Genomic DNA, 18,929 nt, shown 5'->3' on the forward strand with positions numbered 1-18,929 from the left:
GAGGCCCCGGGGCGAAAACCCTCTCAGCCCCCAGCTTTATATTGTGCATACACATGTAAGGTGAAGCAAACTTGTCGGAGCTTGTTTGTAAAAAATCTGATAATGAAATTATACTTAGTTCCATCTTTATCATGTGCCACTTTTTGTCCAAACCTTACATGCCAAGGCCTCTGTCATGCATGGCCCTTGTCAAGGCCCCTACCATTTCAGTTACTGTTGAGCCTACATCAGAAACAGCAGTACTGCACTATTACTTTGAAAACCAACCACTTCATCACAAGAGAGCAAACAATTCACTCAAAGAGGGAGGCCAGACGGATGTCAGATTTCTTTTAAAGAATCTGAAGGTTGATATATCCACCTCTGGCCTTTGGTTGTTTCACTGTCTTGTAGTCTGACACCTAGAACCAGACTATAGTGATCAAGTGGCTTCATGTATACCATTGTTAGCCAAGAATGTATGCAATAGTGCCTAAAGTGTTAAGACACACCTTGTCATTATCAAAAAAAGGAAATGAGGGACATATTCTATTAACATTTTCCAGTAACTCAAAGTAATCTTTCCATACATTATAGACCCTGCATTCACTCACTCCCAGTGTGCTGCATTGCACCTTTTAAGCACAGACGTTACTGGTTGTTTAGCACTCAGCAGATACTCTAGGAAATCAAAGTAAATCACATTATATGCATTTGCAGTGTATTAACTCTGCATCTGTTGTGTACATGTGCATGTGTGTATGTATACATGTAGTTTCATCCTTAATGTGTGTATTACGTTGATGAATATTGACCTGTTCTGAGGTCTGTGAAATGAGTTGAGACCTGTACTGGTGATAATGTTCAGTTTGGTGATATTATTTGTAATGTTTTGAAATGGAAATGCTGAGATTTTTGTCACAGAGGCACTGATTTTCTATTTTTAGTAGGGTGATTTTAATTAGATTCAAGTCTTCTTGGTTAAGTCTTGTACACCTTTGGGCAGTCTATCCCATTTTCTTGGCAGATCCTCTCATGCTCTGTCAGATTGGATGGGAAGCGTCTCTGAACTGCCATCTTTAGGTCTCTGCACAGATATTCTAAGGGGTTTAAGTCTGGGCCATTCAGGGACAGTCAGAGACTTGTCCTGAAGCTGCTCCAGCCTCAGGACAAGCATACAGGACCTGAAGCATACAGGTCACACAGTGAACTGTTGTGGTGAAAGGTGAACAATCACCCCAGTCTCAGGCCACGTGCAAGCCGGATCAGCTTTTCTTCAAGCACCTCTCTGTATTTGGCTGCATTCATCCTTTCCTCAGTTCTGACCAGTGACACTGTCCCTGCCACTGAGAAGCCCCCCCCATAGCATAATGCTGTTACTACCATACTTCACTGTAGGGATTTTATTAACCAGGTGATGAACAGTGCCTGGTATTTGCCAGACATAGTGTTGTTGTATTTCAAGACTTCATTTTTGGTCTCATCAGGCCAGAGAATCTTTTTCCTCATGCTCTCAGTGTCCTTTAAACACTGTTTAACAAAGTCCAAACAGAGACATCATGTGTCTTTTACTCAAAGCAACTTCACTGGTCATTCTATTATATAGGCCTGATTGTCTCTGGCAGGTTCTTGGTCACCTTCCTGAACAAGGCCCTTCTTGTCCAGTTACTCAGTTTGGCCATAAGGACAAATCTAGATCTTCTGTTAGTTCCAAACTTCTTCCATTTATTGACACCACTGTCCTGGCATACAATGTGAATTGTGGGACCTTATATAGATAGGTAGGATTGTAACAGTATTTATTATTTAATATTAAGATTAAGATTAATATATATATTTTAGGCCCATACCTTACCAAACTTTTTGTATATGCATGAGATAATAAACCCAAACCCTTCATGAATATGTAAATACATTCAGTTACAACTCACACCAAGTTGCAGACTATCCTCTCAGTACCTTTTTTCCTTTCCATGTCACTGGTCAGGTTGACCTTTTCTCGAAGTTACACTGGGCTAAATCACTTTGTGTTTCTATTCACCACTGGATTATCATCAACCAGATGCACTGTCCTCTGACTAATAAAGATTTTTCTCTGAACTTACTTCTTACTGCCTTGGGAGCTGCTGAATATGTTTACAGATACATACAGAAAAATAGCATGCATGCATGAAGTAATATGCTGTAATTATGACAGTGTGGTACAAAATTAGAAATAAATACAATTTTGCAGTACTACTACTACATCTACCACTAACTTCTGCTTTTATAATTGTTAACCACACCAACATCTTAACACTTCTATGTTTATAGATTTATTTATTTATTTATTTATTTGTGATTGGGGGTTCTCCTCCAACTCAGCTAAAACATCATCTCCCATAATTCTCTGTCCACGCGTGAAAAGTAACAACGATGACGTCAAAGGTAGGTGACCACAGTACAGTGCCGGGGAGCTACGAAGGTTTAGCTCAACAACTTTTATCCAAAGAGTTTAGTGGCTATGCTAAACACTCAGATGAGTGTGTAGCCATTATTAGCTTCTGTAAGTAGCCGTTTAAAGTAATAACAAGGAGACTGCTGCTTCATAACTGCACAAATGTGCTGTTAGCGTTGTTAGCAATTAGCTTTCATGTATAGTAGCATGTGAGGCAGTCACACTTTTGTTTATGTTTCGACTCTCGTTGTTAACCTGTTAGCGCCAACAATTTGTTCATTGCATTGACTTTAACAGCTAAAGTAATTTTAAAGTGTGCGTTTTTTTTTTGGTCAAACGTGTTGGGACATTATTCATTGTTAATTTCATTCAATTAGAAATTACTGGATCACTGTAATGCAGCATTTAATACCAAGAAATACTGGACCAAGAATCAACGTAGATCCTATATGACCTATCATTCAGCTCTATCTGCCCCCGTTGATCAGCTGTTTTCACATCTCTAGTATTCAGAAACTAGTCTTACCTAAAAGTGAATGTTACAGTACAAAAATACTTTTGTAACACAGTCATTATTTTCCTCTCCAGAGTTCATAGAACAGCGCCCTACAACTCAAGAATGCATCGACTGTAGGTCCTCCTTTGGACTGTGTGTCATTGACAGTCCTCTTGACAGGATGCCTTACCACTGTGTGGCCTATGGATGTGGCAAAACTGCAGAAGATGGTGTGACATTGTTTAAATTTCCCAAGGACCCTGAGGAGTTTCGCAAATGGGAGAAGCAGGTCCAGCGCACTCGCACCCAGTGGGTCGCCACACCCAACTCTCACCTCTGCAGCGAGCATTTTGGCAAGGAGTACTTTGAGCCCAGACCACCCACATGGGCTCTGAGGCTGAGGCCAGGAGCTGCTCCGACAGTGTTTGTCCGTCCGCTCTGTTCCTCCTGCAGTGGAGTTGGATGCGATAACTGCCTACCTGCAATTCAACGCCGGGGCATTACAGCTGAGCCAGGAGAGTGTAACATTAGTGTGAGTAGTTATTATCGTGGACCAGTAAAGGTCAGTGCAGAGAAGGGGAGAGTTCCTGCTGCTCTGAGAGTTTTAAACAAGCCTCTGGGTTGTTTACATGTGTGATGTTAAATCATTCGCTTTCATGCTCTCTGTTCACCCCTTTGTTTTTTTTTCCCTCTTCACAGGCCAAACTAAATGAATTGGCACCCATTCAGTTTGATGATACTGATGGAGAAAGTGAAAAAGAACGTCTGACAAGAGCCGTGGTGAAGCCAGGAGAAAAAAACAGAGAAGAACGACCAGGTGAGACGCAACAAAGGTTGAGTGCTCAAAAGGACACTTTATACTGTCCTGAGCTAAAAGAAGCGATAGTAAGAGGAACTGTCCATTAAGTTAGGTGATGTTTTATACAATATTCATTTACTTTTGCAGTGGTGTGTGAGATGTGTGGCACAACCGGCAACATTAGCACCTTCTTTTCGAAGACCAAGCGTTTCTGCAGTATATCCTGCTCGCGCTCCTACTCATCAAACTCCAAGAAGTCCTCCATATTGGCCCGTCTGCAGGTGAGGAAAAACTGTAATGTTGCTTCCCCACAGACTACACTGAATGATGAATTTGTTGCACTGTTGTTGCACTCACAAAATCAGTAGTTCCGTCGAACACTGGAACACTTTTTGAGAGTTTGAACGCTTCCGTACTCCATTTCTATCAGGCACAACAAAATCTTTCCCACCTGCTTCAAAATGATGATTTTAGCTGTGCACAGTTTCATCATTGAGCTTAAGTTTTTAAGCATTTTTTGAAACAAGAATATTTAGTGAGAATGCAAAACAAAGAATGCAAAACAAAGTGAGAATAACTAACAGTTTAAATATTGATGAACCAGTGATTTTTTTTTTCCCCTGAATCAATCAGTTAATGTTAAAGGTGTCCAAATGTTATGTCCTCAATTTGCCTGTCTTGTCTGACCAACAGCGGAAAAATGCAAACATCCAGCTGATTATCACATAAGACAAAAAAGCAGCAACTATTAATCTGTTAATCTGTTCATCCTGACATAACAGGTATCTTAAATCTAATAAACGCGTTGTGTTTTTTTTTGGACTATATTTCTATAAGCACAATTTCTCATTTCGAACAAGTGGTGGCAGTGTTTAGCTAAAAGCTGTTAACAGGTCACCACTGCAGAAAAAGTGGGAGGAGAAGAAGAAGGAGACCGCGCTGGACTTGAAATCACATCACCGACATGAGGGGGTCGTTTGAGGGCGTGTCTGGCTCGTTTCAGCCTTTGATTTAACGCAAACCTTCGCGTATCCAAAGCTGTTCAAATGGTTCACAAGTGCTGCGTGGATACCTGCTGGAACACGAAGCGACCCGACCTCGTCTTTCACCGGTTTCCCCTCGGCGACCCGGAGAGACTGAGGCGATGGCTGTTCGCTCTGCACATGGATGTAAACACTCCGTTCCGCGTCCTCAGCAAGCTGTTCGTCTGCCAGGACCACTTTCTGTCCGACGACTACTACGACAACCTGGACCAGACGTCCCGCAGGGCCCGGCTCCTCAAGAGCACCGCCGTCCCCTCCCAGCTCAGCCACACCTCAGAGACAGGTGACCCCGCTCCAGGTGTCGTTTATCTGGATCGAGCGGTGAGTTAGTTAGTCGGTGTGCTGCACACGGTCGTTTAGTGGCTCAGCTCCTTCATTCAGAGACCACCTGCCGTCTTAGAATAAAGGTGTGTCTTCTTAGGACCTTCCAATGCAGCCAAGTGGTTATACAATTGTTTCCAATCCTGCTCTCAGAGGTTAAACCGGCATAAAACCATTAGATCCCAGTAATATGATTTATATTTATTCTGCTTTATCAATAACATTCATTTAAAAAAGAAAATAGGGAGGTAATCAGATTTAACTAGCAGTATTTAGAACCAATCATTTAAGTCATTTTTGCACGTGACAACATGCTGGTTTTAACTTCACACGTGTGAGTATTTGCTGCTTTTTATTCCTCTGTGATAGTAAACTAAACGTGTGAGCTTTGGACTGTTGGACAGACAAAACAAGGCATTTAAAAACATCAGCTTTGGGTTTAGTAAAAGTTTTTTTGGCTACTTGCTGACATTTTAATATTAATTTAATTAATCAAAGGGCAATTGATCAATAAAGAAAACAGTTAATACTAGCTCATGTTCCTCTTCATGGATGGCGCTGTAACTTGTAATTCATGTGTGTGTGTGTGTGTGTTTTTTTTTTTTAAACGTCTCTTCATTCTTGTGAAAATTGAAAACTGCAATATCGGAAAAAAAGTTAGCAATTTTAAAGCTGCTGTTAGTCCTCCTTTTCTCCTTTCATTATAATGGTGTACACCTATGAATTCTGAACCAACTGTAAGTCAAATCATTTGCATGCACAGATGCATCTGCCACAGCCACAGGTGACTTCAGTGTCTTTCTTCTTTTTGCATATCAGGAAATATCATAAGAAAATTGGTCAGAAAAGATTCTCCCCTGGACAGCACTTATCGTATCATAAATTATTTACTCCAACAATACATAGACAGTCTGATAAAAGAATAGTCCTGTGACTGTTTGTGCGGATTGTTTCAGTTCTTGATTGACAGTCTTTCTTTGTGCTCCTCTCTCCAGGGAAAGCCGCCCTCAAAGAAAGCTACTGTGCTGTACAAGATGAACAAAGCTCCTCCAGCCCCAACAGGACCGGATGGTAAGGGCTCTGATCTCTCACTCACACTGGAGTAATGTGAAGGAGAAAGTGCACATAGTCCTGGATCATGATTCCTCTTCTCTTTCCACTCTGCAGAATCAGGTTTTGAGTGGGGCGCTTACTTGGAGAAGGAAGCATCCCCGGCTGCGTCCGTGTCCTGCTTCAGACATGTGAGTCCTGTACACGCAGATGGTATCAAGGATCAAGGACTGCACAGACACTGTATAGTGTCACAGTTATATTGCAATAATTTAATATTTAATGTCTTTGAAAAGAAGTGAGGAACCAGAAAAGGTTTTCTAAGACTCTTGATTAGAGCAGCACAGTGTGTGACAATATTCAGCATCTTAAAACTGGACAAAGTTTTATGTGAACAAAAAGTATAAACACCATCATGAAAAATTCCAGTTCATAAATGTGAGGTGACTCAGATTTGTCAGTTGTTATATTGATCATTGCAACTATGTATAATTTCACAAAACTGACAAACTGAACTAGTAAGATGAAGGAAAAGGTGAAAGAAAAATCAAATCTCAGGATTTACATGATATGTAACGGAGCTGTGGTCAGGAGATGAACGTACATCATAATTTGAGTTGGACATGTGTGACACTAGAGAACATGAAAGCAGTCATACTGAGGATCTGTAAGGAAATATCCGACCTTCCTCTCTGCAGGCACCTCTGTGTGCCCAGTGGGACGACATCACCGTGGGGATGAAGGTGGAAGTCCTGAACACTAACGCTGTCCTGCCCAGTAAAGTCTACTGGATCGCCACTGTCATCCAGGTCGCAGGTGTGCACATCTGTCTGTCAGTGTTTATTGTAACAGGCCATTATTCCGCTGAACCATCAGTTTTATAAGATCATAAATTTGACAGCAGCAGTAACCTTCTTCCTCCTCTTCCTCCGTTATCTCCAGGATACAAAGCTCTGTTGAGATACGAAGGCTTTGAGGATGACAGCAGCCATGATTTCTGGTGCAGCCTCGTGTCAGGAGAGCTGAAGCCGATTGGCTGGTGCGCCATGACGAGCAAGCTGCTGGTGCCACCGCAAGGTGAGGACGCGAGTCTGACCTGCGCTGCCTTGAAAACGCAGAGCTTACTGTGCTGGTTTGGCCATTTAGAGACATTGGATAGTAGAGTTTTATCAGGTTTACTGGAGCAGGTACTGATCAGTTAAAATATGTTGTGATTGGCTCATTTCAGATATATTTACATTAGGATATGGTCTCATTTGACTAATTGTGTGTCCACAGATGTGAAGCAAGTCATACCAGACTGGAAGGAGTATCTGATGAAAAAGATGGTGGGCTCCAGCACTCTGCCTGTGGATTTCTACTTGAAGGTAAAACTGGGTGCTGCCTGGCAGAGATTTGTAGGATGTATGATGAATTGTTTCATTTTATTGGCTTAATTAAACAAATAATCAGCATCTCTCGCCCTCCTTGTGTCCCTTTCCCAGCTGTCGGAGGACACGAGGACCTCTTTCAAAACAGGCATGCGTGTAGAGGTGGTGGACCCCAAACACGTGAGCCGGACCCGCGTGGCTATCATACATGCCATCGTCGGTGGCCGTCTCAATCTGGTGTACGCAGACCAGAGCGACTTCCCCGAGAGCACCACCTCGGATTTCTGGTGCCACATGTGGAGTCCCCTCCTGCACCCGTTAGGCTGGTCCAGCAAAGTGGGTCATGCCATTAAGGCATCTGGTAAATCTCGGATTTTAAGTTTATCCATACATAAGAGTGACTGCATGTAGTATAGACAGAGGAACGTGGGTAAAAGTATAAAAACAGCAACATGCTTGAGTAACCTGCAAGAGAATGAAAATAAATGTAACTAAGCTTGACGTAGGGACAGGGAGGTCCAAACTAACTGAGCAGACAGCAGTAGGAACACCGGAGAAGCAAGAAGACTGAACCTCTAGTGGTCACAGGTCAGTGGCTGCAAGTTTAGCCAATATCAGTCCTTGATTAGGGCACTGAGAAGCAGCTGATCAGACCAGCTGGTTGGATTTGAGGTTTTGGTTTTGTGTTGGGGAAGGCTGCCAAAAACACTGGTTTATTTACAGTGGACCATTTGTCTGTCCATACTCTCATACATCATGACAGGCATCAGACGGTGCTTAAAGTATTTTTGAAAATCACAAGCAGTGATCAAAACCAATGAAACCTGATCTGCGCTATTAGTTGCTTCCCTTGTAAGTGAATGACGTCACTCTCAAACTAAGGATTTCAACCTTTAGATTTTCTTATGTGTTATGTTAAAGGATTCCCTCTTTTCCTTTTCTTTTATAGCAAGCTCTGTGGAGGCTGGTGCCAGTGGTTTGAGGGGTAACTCTTACAGTACATTTCTGCTCTTTAAAAAGGTAAAAATATAATAATTTAGCAATTCAGTTCCAACTACTTTTCTCACTTGTTGATAATTTTAGAATGATGGTTACATAGCAAAAGCAGTAATAATAAATAATAAGTGCACATTATTTTAGCACTGAACTCTCGTCAGGAGTTACAAATACGTCAACCAGTATGTAACAGTGAGTTTTGTGGCCATTACTGCTGTGACAGTAATCTGCACTCACTCCCTATGGAAAGTCACACACTACTTAACAAGACTCTTGTCAACCACTGTGTGATCTGCAGCCCAGGATCGTCTACATGGAAGGAGGTTTCTTTGAAGAAGGAATGAAGCTGGAGGCCATTGACCCTCTCAACCTGGGAAATATCTGCGTGGCCACTGTACACAAGGTAAGACAGCAGTTTTTGGTTGATTATTTTTGGTTTGATCTGCTTGAACAGTTGGGTGGTTATGGATTAAATGACATTGCCAGCATTCACTGTTAAAAAATAAAAACTCCTACACTGTTTATGTTTCCCCTGCGTCTCTGACTCTGCCCCCGTTTCTCCTCCAGGTGCTGTTGGATGGCTACCTGATGGTCGGTATTGATGGCACCGCATCGGACAACGGTTCTGACTGGTTTTGTTACCACGCGTCCTCTCATGCCATCCTTCCCATAGACTTCTGTAAAAAGAACAACATCCCTCTCACTGTACCTCAAGGTAAATATAAACACACTCTGCTTCAATTGGTCAGTAACGTAGTTCACACTTCTTCGTCTCCACCACCTGTGTGCTGTGTTCTGCTGGTTTGCTTTACCATCCTGTTAATGACAGCTGTCTCTGTTTCCTGGTAGGTTATGACCCTCAGACCTTCACCTGGGACAAATACCTGAAGGAGACCAAAGCTAAAGCTGCACCAGCACGACTGTTCAACACTGTAAGACAGAAGTCCGCATGTTACTGTAATTGCACCCACAGTTTCTTTGCCTTAGCCACAGCTTGAACACGTGGGCAGACCAAGACAGTCCTTATCTGAAGCCACAGCGTATGAACCAGCAGTTTGTCTTCACTCAGGACTATCCAGGTCAGGGCTTCTCTGCCAACATGAAGCTGGAGGCAGTGGACCTGATGGAGCCATGCCTGGTGTGCGTGGCCACCGTAAAGCGCTGCGTGGGGCGCCTGCTGCTTATCCACTTCGATGGCTGGGAGGACGAGTTCGACCAGTGGGTCGACCACCAGTCGCCAGACATCTACCCCGTGGGCTGGTGTGAGCTCGTGGGCTACCACCTCCAGCCACCTCCTGGACTCGGTAATCGCATCTTATGTTAAAAAGAAAAAGCTACAGGATGTAGAGTGAGAGTCCACCTAAGCCGGTCAGTTTTTATTGAGGAGGTTAAATCTTAGTTTTGTTGAATTCTAATTCAGATCCAATGTAAACACATCAAATAAATCAAATGAGGTAGAAAACTTGCTACTCTAGAGATGCTGCTGGTCATTTCTGTACAGTAGAGATGTTTTTGACTTCATATGAAGGTGACCGGCGTTTTATTCTGTTTTCCAGTTGAAGTGAACACAACCCAGATGGCACGGAACAAGAAATGCAAGCCCTTTATGTACAGGAAAAAGAGTATGTTTGGACTCAGAAACATTCATCAGATCTACTGTTTTCTCTCACATGAAGGTGATGAAAAATGATCCCCTCACCTCCTTGTTGTGCTTTCTGTAGAAAAGAAGAATGCAAAGAAGAGGCTCTCGGATGAGCAAACTAAAGATGATGCTGGTAACCAGCCTGAGGTCACTGGCACTAAGAGTCCTACAGAACCAGTAGACCCCAGTCTTCCTCCTCAAGTGCCACTCATCCAGCCCAAGACTGAGCCAGAGGAGCAGGAGAGTAAGTGGACCAACTCATACAACACACACTTCACGTTTTCCTCATCTTCGTGAAACAATTTAGGTAAGTGTCTGACTTAATTCTGTCCTTGCAGTCTTTGCAGTGCAGGTGAAAGTGGAAGAGGTGGAGATGGAGACCCCTATTGATCCTTCAGGAAACCCTCAACAAGTCTGTCTGGGCATAGTCAAACAGGAGGAGGGAGGGGAACAGAGACAACATGAGACGCCTGAGCAGACCAGCTCGGAAAACACGGGGCATGAAACGACAGAGGAAAATAAAGTGGCGGAAGATGGATCTGAAGAACAGGGATCACTGGAAGAGAGCTTTACTGGTGAGAGCAACATGGAGCAGAGTGATGAGAATGAAAGACAAACACTGGACCAAGAAGAGGGGAGCCAGGAAAATGACAGTGCCATGGATTGAATATTGAAGAGGCTGGAGGAATGGAGAGATGAGAGGAGTATATAGAACTGGGTAAAGGGTGGAGGCACAAGGAGACAGTTACTACTACACGACAGGGTAAAATAAGGCCAATGTGGCAATAAAAGGACAGAGAGGAGACGGACAGATGCAGGCTGGGATGTATTTAGAGCAAATTAAAAAGGTACAGTAGGAGGAGTGTATCTTATAAACTGGTGGTTTAAAGGGATAATCCTTAAAATTGCAGTCCGAGTTGATTTGGTGACGCCTGTGGTTACTGGTGGTAACGAGAAGTTTGGTTTTATAATGCAGGTCCAAGAATTCTGGGGCCACGGCCAAACAAACCCATATTGTTTTAATAAAGAAGTCAACCAGCAGTAAATGCAATAGTGATCTGATTTCATCCAGCAGCAGAGCACCGGTCAGGCAGCGACCTTGCTGAGAAGTCGGTGTGCTGCCTTTGCACATCTCAGTTCAATTTAATTTAATTCTAACAATATGTTCCAGTATTTCAAACTGATCTGCTGACAGAAAATGCCTCCAGTCATGGTCAGCGCCAGCCTGTGGGACAGATGCATTGCTGTCCTGCGACTGCTTCACCGTAAAAGTCACCTTGTGTTACACCAGTTTTCTTTTTCTTTAATGTGAAGCAGCTTCGGGAGGAAATGTTGGAAGAGCAGGAGAACATTAGCAGTAACTTAATACACCTCAGCATTAGGAGAGTGATCACTAAGTTATAACGCTGATATCAATGAGATAAAAGGATAATAAGCAGGCAGCTCAAATCCAGTGTGGATGTAAACACACTTGTATGACTTACAGAAAATTAGACCATAAGTAGTGTAAAAACAAGGGGTTGATGAAATTAAGGATGTTAACTTTAAATACCTTATAGAAAATCACAACTGCGTACAGTGCATCAGGACCAGCTTAGACAGTTTACTACCTCACTTTCTCCGTGTTGGTTCCACTACACACTAATGCCATGTGTAAAGAGCTGACTTCTCTTGCTTTAGTTGAGCTTAGCTTCACTCATCTTGCTGATTCTAACATCAGATCTTGAGCTATGACTCTGAAGATCTTTGTTTTTCCCCATTTTGGATTGTAAGGACTTAAAAGACAAATATTTGTTTTAATGTTTTATTTTTTCCTGTTTTATATCCACATGTTCTGTTTATTGTACATATACAATCACTGATAAAAAAAGTTTCCTCCATTTACTGATTTGATGTTTTCTTAAATTATCTTTAGAACTGGGACTTGAGATTGTGATGTAGTGGTTAAGGAAAAGAAGCATGAAGCCAAAGAATGTTTCTAATCAAGTAACAGCAGTGTTGCACTTGTGCTACTGACATTCACTTTGTTTACTTCCTTCAAGTTGCTAAAACTTTAAAACAGCTGCTGAGGAGCTACCTCACCTCTTTGACCTTTTGCTCTGTATTGATTAGACAGCGAAGAGGAAATACTGAAAAAATAAAAACAACCAAAAACTGCCATATGCTCATAGCTGGCAGAGGTTACAGTCTTTTAGAAAGTAAAATCCAATCTCAAACATTTCAACTATGGTCAGTTATTTGAAGCTGCGGTCTCAAAAAAAAAAAAAAAACAAAAAAAAATTGTACAGAAGCTAAATGAAACTCCAAAAGCAGCTGGTTCAAGCCATGCTGCGTCTCTTGGCTTTCTTGGCTGCTGCCTGTTTGGTGTTTGGACTCTTGCGAAGTTTGGATTTGGCTTTGAGCATTTTGTCATGCCTGAGGCCGTTGAGATGCATTGGTTTGGGTTTGGTTGCCTTTGGTGCCTTAGCGGATCTTGAGGTTGGCGTAGGAATGGAGGGGAGGCTCTCTCCTCCGGGGCAGGCTTTGAAGACGTGGACGTCCTTGACCCTGCGACCCTTCAGCTCAGGGGGGTTAGCGCAGGTGGCTCGTACCTTCAGGTTGACTTTCTCAATCCACCTAGATGAAGAGAAATTATTTTGGCCATTATTTGGAAAAATGCCCCAACATCCAGAGAAGTTCAGACACTAAGTAAACCATTTCAGATTAGTAAATAGTCTATTTGCCAAAACAAGACCATAGAAGAATTGCACCACATAAAATTTCATTATTTTAGATGTACAATATGCTTTATCCTTTAGGGAGCTGAATACACAGCTGACAAAAACACTGCTGGTCAAACCCTAAATTATCTCCATCTACACTCAGTGTATAGTAATTGTCTTACAAGCGTAGTGGCAGCAGGGGGCAGTCACACATCAGAGGATTTTCAGCCAGGTTGATGACCTCCAAAGAAGTGAGAGGGTGGAGGTCAGGCACCTCCTCCAGCTGGTTGCCCTCCAGGAAGAGACTTCTCAACCCTGGACCCAGGCCTGCCAGGGAGTTCTGTGACATCTGGAGAGTGAGAGAGACCAAGTCAGAGATTTGATGAAGTAAAGGGAAGAGTTTGAGGAGAAAGACTAGAGTTAACAGAGAAGCACCTCACATCTACAGCCCACTCACCTTCTCCAGTCCCACGTTATCCAGATACAGCTCCTTCAGTGATCTCTCCAGTGGTTGAAAAGCATTTGGCCCCACCCAGCGAATTGAATTCCCAGACAGCCTCAGGTCCCTTAGGTTCCCCGCCTTGCTCAGCGCTTCGGTGGGCACCTCTTTCAGCTTGTTTCCTCCCAGGTGAAGTGTATCAAGGTCACTGGCGTGGTCCAGAGCCCTGGGTGACACGTGATTGATGCTGTTCCCGGTGAGGTAGAGAGCTCTGAGACCCTCTGCCCGGCTCAAGATGCCTGGCTCCAGCTTGGTGATGGAGTTGTTCTCCAAGTGAAGTGCCAGCAGGCTGGGCACCAGTTTGAAGGCTCCTTTGGGGAAGCTGGTGAAGCGGTTTTTCTCCAGGTGGAGGTAAGTCAGTTGAGGGAGACCTGTGGATTTAAACTACAGGAAGTCAATGTTGGAATTAAGACACATCTACAAGTCAGAATAATGCCATTCTACAAAGACCTTTAAAGGCATCAGGGCTGAGGGAAGTGAGGTCATTCTCTGACAGGTACAGGTAGATCAGTCCCTTCATCCCGCTGAAAGCCCCGCTTTCCACCTCCACAATCTTGCAGCGCTGCAGGTGCAAGGACACAACCTGGGGGACGCCGGGGAAGCTGTTGCTAGGGATGTAGTGGAAGTGGTTGCCGCGCAGGTCGAGGAGGCGTGTGGTGGGAGAGAAACCACGAGGAACTTTGGTGTGACTGCGGTTTTCGCATGACGAGTGGTGTGTCTCAGCCTGAAAACAGGGAGGTAAAGGTAATGTAGAGAACACACACTGCCAAATTTGTTGTTTGGTTTCTGTGCCCATTTTCATACAGTGCCTATAAAAAGTATTCACGCCCCTGGATGTTTTCTCTTTTTATTGCTTTTATAAATGGAATCATGGTCAATATAAAAAAAATGACAAGAATTTACAATATAATTAAAAATATATAATGTAAAATAAATGATTGCATAAATATTCACCCCCTTAAAGTCATTCAGTAGATGCGTCTTTGGCTGCAATCCCAGCACTGCGCCTGTGTGGATAAGTCTCAATCATCCTGCACATCTGGACACTGCAGTTTTACTCCATTCTTCTTTGCAAAACTGACTTAGACTTTCCAATAACCTTTTCTCAGAGTTGCCTGGAGTGTTCTTCATGGTGTAGTTGTTGCCAGGAATACTGATAAACCAGTGACTGGACCTTCCACACACAGGTGTCTTTATACTACAATCACCTGAGACACAGTCATTGCACTCAGGTGATCTCCATTTCACTAATTGTGAGACTATGTGCACAAACTGGCTGGACCTCTGCTGAATAAGGTCAGTCACTTTAAAGGGGGTGAATATTTATGCAATCACTTTTTATTTTACATGGTATATTTTTAATTAATTGACATTTTGACTTTGTAGAAATGTTTTCAATTTGAGTGTAAAGTTAAATAAATTCTTGTCAAAAAAAGCCAAATTATATTTTTACATTTATTTAAGCAATAAAAGGAGAAAACATCCAAGGAGGTGAAGACTTTTTACAGGCACTGTATTATATTTTATATAATATGAATTTTTATATATTAGTGACACACCCCTGACTCTCAAGCTTTCTGGTATCAGTGTCTGCTCACACAGTTTTCTATGTCTTTGGGTCGCAAGTTGTTCAACCAAAGAGTTCCGTTCCCTTCTTGGATATCCTCACTCACCTCGCAGACACAGTTGGCAGGACACTTGACTTTGTTCTCTGGCTCCTCAGTGGGTGGGGGTGTGATCCTGGTTGCCTCCTCGAACTCTGCCTTCAGCATGGCCTCCTGGCTCTGGCAGCGCAGCTCCGGAGGGTGGACGGCTTCCAGGTTTTCTCCAGAGAGATGAGCTGGTCCTCCACATGTCCCCATTAGCTTCACCTTGTTACGAATTGCCCACTCCCTGAGGTGTAATTTAAAAAAAAAAGGATTAGTGTCCTGTGTTTAGCTGAATGCTGTTGGTTCATTATCCACAAAGGTCTGCTGCACCTGAGTGGACGCAGGTAGCAGTTGCAGTAGATGGGGTTCCCAGCCAGGTTGAGGCGTGCCAGCTTTGGTGAACCCTCAGAGAAGGGCTGGATGACCCGCAGCTGGTTGTAGCTGATGTCTAGGTGTTTGAGGCTGGGGGATTTCAAAACAGCTGTGTTGGCCATGTCCTGCAGGGACATGTGGTCCAGGAACAGGTGGGTGAGCTTGGCCATGGACACCACCTCTTCCCCAAGGTAAGTCATGGGGTTATAGCTCAGCTCCAGGCGGGTTACCTCTGGCAGTCTGGATAACAACAAGGAGAAGCGTGGCTCTAGGAATGAATGATTTCCTATTAGATTTATTTCCCCTATGATTGATTGTAGTTTTACAGTCAGTGTGAGGGTCCTGTGTAGCTCTGTGGCTGAGTATAGATGCCACTTAAACCCAGGCAGTGATATACCCTATGTAGATCTCACAGCTTACCAAGTAGCCTACCTGGTCATGGTCTCAGTGGGAAAGAACTGCAGCTCGTTGTGGTCCAGGCTGAGACGGGTGAGTGTGAACAGACCAGCGAAGGCCTCGGTGTCCAGGTAGTTTAGAGAGTTGTGGCTGAGACGGAGCCATTTGATGTTCTGTAAGCCCTGTAAGGACCAGAGACTGGCTTTTTAAATGAAGGTCCCAAAAACAGAGATTTAAACTCTGCAGGTATCTTGTGAATGTTGCTGTGTTTGTACCTGGAAGGCCAGGTTGGGGATGTAGACCAGCTGATTGTGTGTGATGGAGAGCAGGTTGAGGAAGCCCAGCTGAGAGAAAGCTCCAGGCTGAATCTCCTCCACGCGGTTACGGTCAATCATAAGCTGCTTCAGTGAGGACAGACCGTCAAACGACTCCTGGACTCAGAAAAGACAAAGACAGGAGAGAAGTTTCTATCCTGATCCAGTCAGAACTGTGAGCAAGAAAGGCAAAACTAAAAGTGATAAAGAAAAAAAAGATGCTGACATGAACTTTTTTGGGGTTGTCATGGGAGACATCATTTGTGTGACCCACCTGATAGAGTATCTCAATGTTGTTGTTGGCCAGGTTGAGGAAGACCAGGCGGCCGAGGCCTCGGAAAGCACCCTCCTTCACCCTGCGGATGTTACAGCGCTGCAGCGACAGGTGAGTCAGGTAGGGCGTGTGTTTGAAAGCCCCGGTGGGAAGTTCCTGGATGTCGTTGCCTCGAAGATCTAATTTCACCGTGATCTATAAAGGAAGGAGATCACGTTAGATAGAACAAGATGGGAACTAAATACACTGCAGAGCTGTTGGTGTGTGCGTGTGTGTATCGGAATAACAAACCTCGTCAACAGTCGGAGGAACTTGGGTCAGGTTCTTGTTGACGCAGGTCACAGTGAGCTGGATCTGGTCACACATGCACTGCTGTGGACATTTAGCTGTGTGTGCAGCAGGGGTGCAGAGGAGCAGGAGGCTGAGCAGTGGGACCCAGAGGGTGTCAGGACAGAGCTGGGAGCAGATCTGAGAGGGAAAATAACAGAGGTGACTTCATGTAGACCACTGCATGTGCTGATAATTCATGGTTTATAGTCTTCACAGAGGCTCCTCTTGGCCTGTGACAGTGTATAAAACCTGCTGAGCTGTGTACAGTGCTTCACATCTGTGACTCTGGGTTGTTAGAAACAAACAGTGTCAGCATTAAATGCCCATTTCTAACTTTCCTAATGTTTTTTGTATAAACTTCTCAGACCTTTAAATCTGCTGTCCTATTATGAACAGAACCCATTTCATATAACTCAGTCACAGGAGGCAATTTCCTGCAGAATAAGTACTTTTTATTTAGTTACTTTAAGTACATTTAACTGATAATACTTGGATCTTAATTGCAGGACATTGTAACTGAGTATTTTTACAGTGTGGTGTTGATTATTATTTATGTTATTATTATTATTTTAGGAGGAAGGGGGCGCCCATGTGGTAAAAATGATCCCAGAACCAATCAGGAGCCTTTATTTTGAGAAACGTACTTAATGATTCAATCTATTGTTTGGTGAAACTAATTGATGTACAGGTTATGACAGGATCAATCACTATACTGTACATTTACCACAACCTCTGCAGGAGAGAGCTGTGTATCTCGTTGTTTTGCATTTGCTTACTAGGAAATTAGTTCAGTTTAATGAACAATCTCTCCATCCTTCTGTACTTGTGGGGATTAATGTCACTTTGGTCAGACTGAGCTGCCCTAGTCTTCACTGGAATGCCTTAAAACCACATTCCCATGTCGGATCAACAGTCTTGATCCACAGGAATGGACATTAAAAAGCTTCACGGCTTCACTCCCTGATATTTCTCAAAAGGCTGACAAAGCGGTACCATGCCTAAGCCTGTCTGTCAAAACTCCTGCACCAACTCATGTCAGAGACTAAGCGGACAGAGAGCCGCGACTGCATCAGCACAGAAAACAGTGTTAAATTAGAATAATTCATTTATGTTCATTTGAAGTCACCTGCGAGGTTCCACGAAAATCGCCCTGACTATACAGTAGCCTATAGGAAAACCCTTGATATTTTAGCAGCATACCATTTTTTTTGTTCCTACGACCCCCTGTGCAGAAAGGGGCCGAGAAACTAGAGACGGAGGAATTTCCTCCAGCCGGACTGTTTGTCCGCGTCCCCCCGGGGATCAACAGTCCAGACCGCAGAGGAGCTGCCGCGCCGGCCGCGCACAAAGACGCGCAGTGTCTTTGCCTGCCTGCCGGTGTTGTGCCAAAATGCGTTTCCTCTGAAAAAATGTTTGTCCTCTGGCCAGGGACGGTGAGAGGACTGTTCTCCGTCGGCTCCGAATGCTTATAGGCGAAATTACATCGTGACATTTTTCCCTGTTTTTAGTCTTTTGTTAATGTTCTTGTGAAGATGTTGATTTAAAGAAGTTTTGGTGATGGCAAAAACCTGCAGTATTGCTTGAGTTGGACAAATTATAGAATTATATCAGTTTAATTTCCGCACTCAATGACGAGAAGGAAATATGTAGTTTTCAGTGATAGAAATTAAAATGTGTTTGTGTTTAGACGCAAAAATGCGCGAAATAAACCAAAGCGCGTCCACGTTTGGATAAGCGAGCACGTTGCTTTTCAGTTCTGATTTACAAAGTGCTCCACAACAGCCACTCGATTTGAATTTATATGTTTGAAATCACATCGTTTGCATATTCACAGTGAGTACACAGGGACCCGGTTCGCGTACACACTTACTCACCATGGTTTCGTCGTGGTTCCGTCCAGCTGCAGGTCCTTTACTGGCCTCTGACTCTCTCACGGTCTCTGCTCCCTCTGCAGCTCTTCCCCCGGTTGTCCCCCCAGTCCAAAACAAACTCCGTTTATCCCTTCATTCACTGATCCCCCCCCACACCCACACACACCCCCTCCACCTTACACACACACACCTCCAGCTCCCACCTCTGGAGTCTACACACTGCTTCTCTGAGCCTGTTAAAGGAGCTGTTTCACCTCACTGTCATGTCTGTTCAGTCTCCACTGACTTTGCTTGATCCATCTGCGCTTTCTTATTCTATTTACAGCTGCTCCGAACAACTATTGCTGTATAAGTTAAATACTTCCATTACTATTATCTACAGATCTTTT

The 18,929-nt window shown here is 43.7% G+C and overlaps 2 protein-coding genes across 2 annotated transcripts; one reads left to right on the forward strand and one right to left on the reverse strand.

The window, feature by feature from the left end:
* Nucleotides 1-2,421: 2,421 nt before the first annotated feature.
* On the forward strand, nt 2,422-12,236 carry l3mbtl2 (L3MBTL histone methyl-lysine binding protein 2). Its single transcript, XM_041029600.1, has 18 exons — nt 2,422-2,524; nt 3,005-3,444; nt 3,612-3,729; nt 3,859-3,992; nt 6,071-6,146; nt 6,243-6,316; nt 6,824-6,941; nt 7,068-7,202; nt 7,404-7,492; nt 7,610-7,856; nt 8,445-8,515; nt 8,790-8,894; nt 9,059-9,206; nt 9,341-9,423; nt 9,561-9,795; nt 10,048-10,113; nt 10,213-10,377; nt 10,472-12,236. Exons 2-18 carry the CDS (start codon nt 3,094-3,096, stop codon nt 10,798-10,800), a joined length of 2,544 nt encoding a protein of 847 aa, XP_040885534.1. The 5' UTR covers nt 2,422-2,524; nt 3,005-3,093; the 3' UTR covers nt 10,801-12,236.
* A 215-nt stretch (nt 12,237-12,451) lies between these two features.
* chadlb (chondroadherin-like b) lies at nt 12,452-18,840 on the reverse strand. The gene is made up of 12 exons (XM_041029423.1): nt 18,827-18,840; nt 18,544-18,658; nt 16,631-16,807; nt 16,340-16,534; nt 16,027-16,182; nt 15,788-15,933; nt 15,314-15,595; nt 15,008-15,227; nt 13,785-14,058; nt 13,293-13,705; nt 13,018-13,184; nt 12,452-12,749 (listed from the first exon to the last, which is right to left on the reverse strand). Exons 1-12 carry the CDS (start codon nt 18,838-18,840, stop codon nt 12,452-12,454), a joined length of 2,457 nt encoding a protein of 818 aa, XP_040885357.1.
* Between the last annotated feature and the right edge of the window lie 89 nt (nt 18,841-18,929).

The sequence above is a fragment of the Toxotes jaculatrix genome, chromosome 21 (genome assembly GCF_017976425.1).
Source record: "Toxotes jaculatrix isolate fToxJac2 chromosome 21, fToxJac2.pri, whole genome shotgun sequence".
In the NCBI taxonomy this organism is placed as follows: Eukaryota; Metazoa; Chordata; class Actinopteri; family Toxotidae; genus Toxotes; species Toxotes jaculatrix.

Coding starts and splice junctions, on each gene's coding strand:
- l3mbtl2 (XM_041029600.1), top strand. CDS start 3,094: ATGCCTTACCACTGTGTGGCCTATGGATGTGGCAAAACTGCAGAAGAT. Junction 6,317..6,823: donor CCGTGTCCTGCTTCAGACAT/GTGAGTCCTGTA, acceptor TCCTCTCTGCAG/GCACCTCTGTGTGCCCAGTG. Junction 8,895..9,058: donor GCGTGGCCACTGTACACAAG/GTAAGACAGCAG, acceptor TTTCTCCTCCAG/GTGCTGTTGGATGGCTACCT.
- chadlb (XM_041029423.1), bottom strand. Junction 15,934..16,026: donor TCCCCAACCTGGCCTTCCAG/GTACAAACACAG, acceptor TGGTCCTTACAG/GGCTTACAGAACATCAAATG. Junction 15,596..15,787: donor CCCACTGAGACCATGACCAG/GTAGGCTACTTG, acceptor GTTGTTATCCAG/ACTGCCAGAGGTAACCCGCC.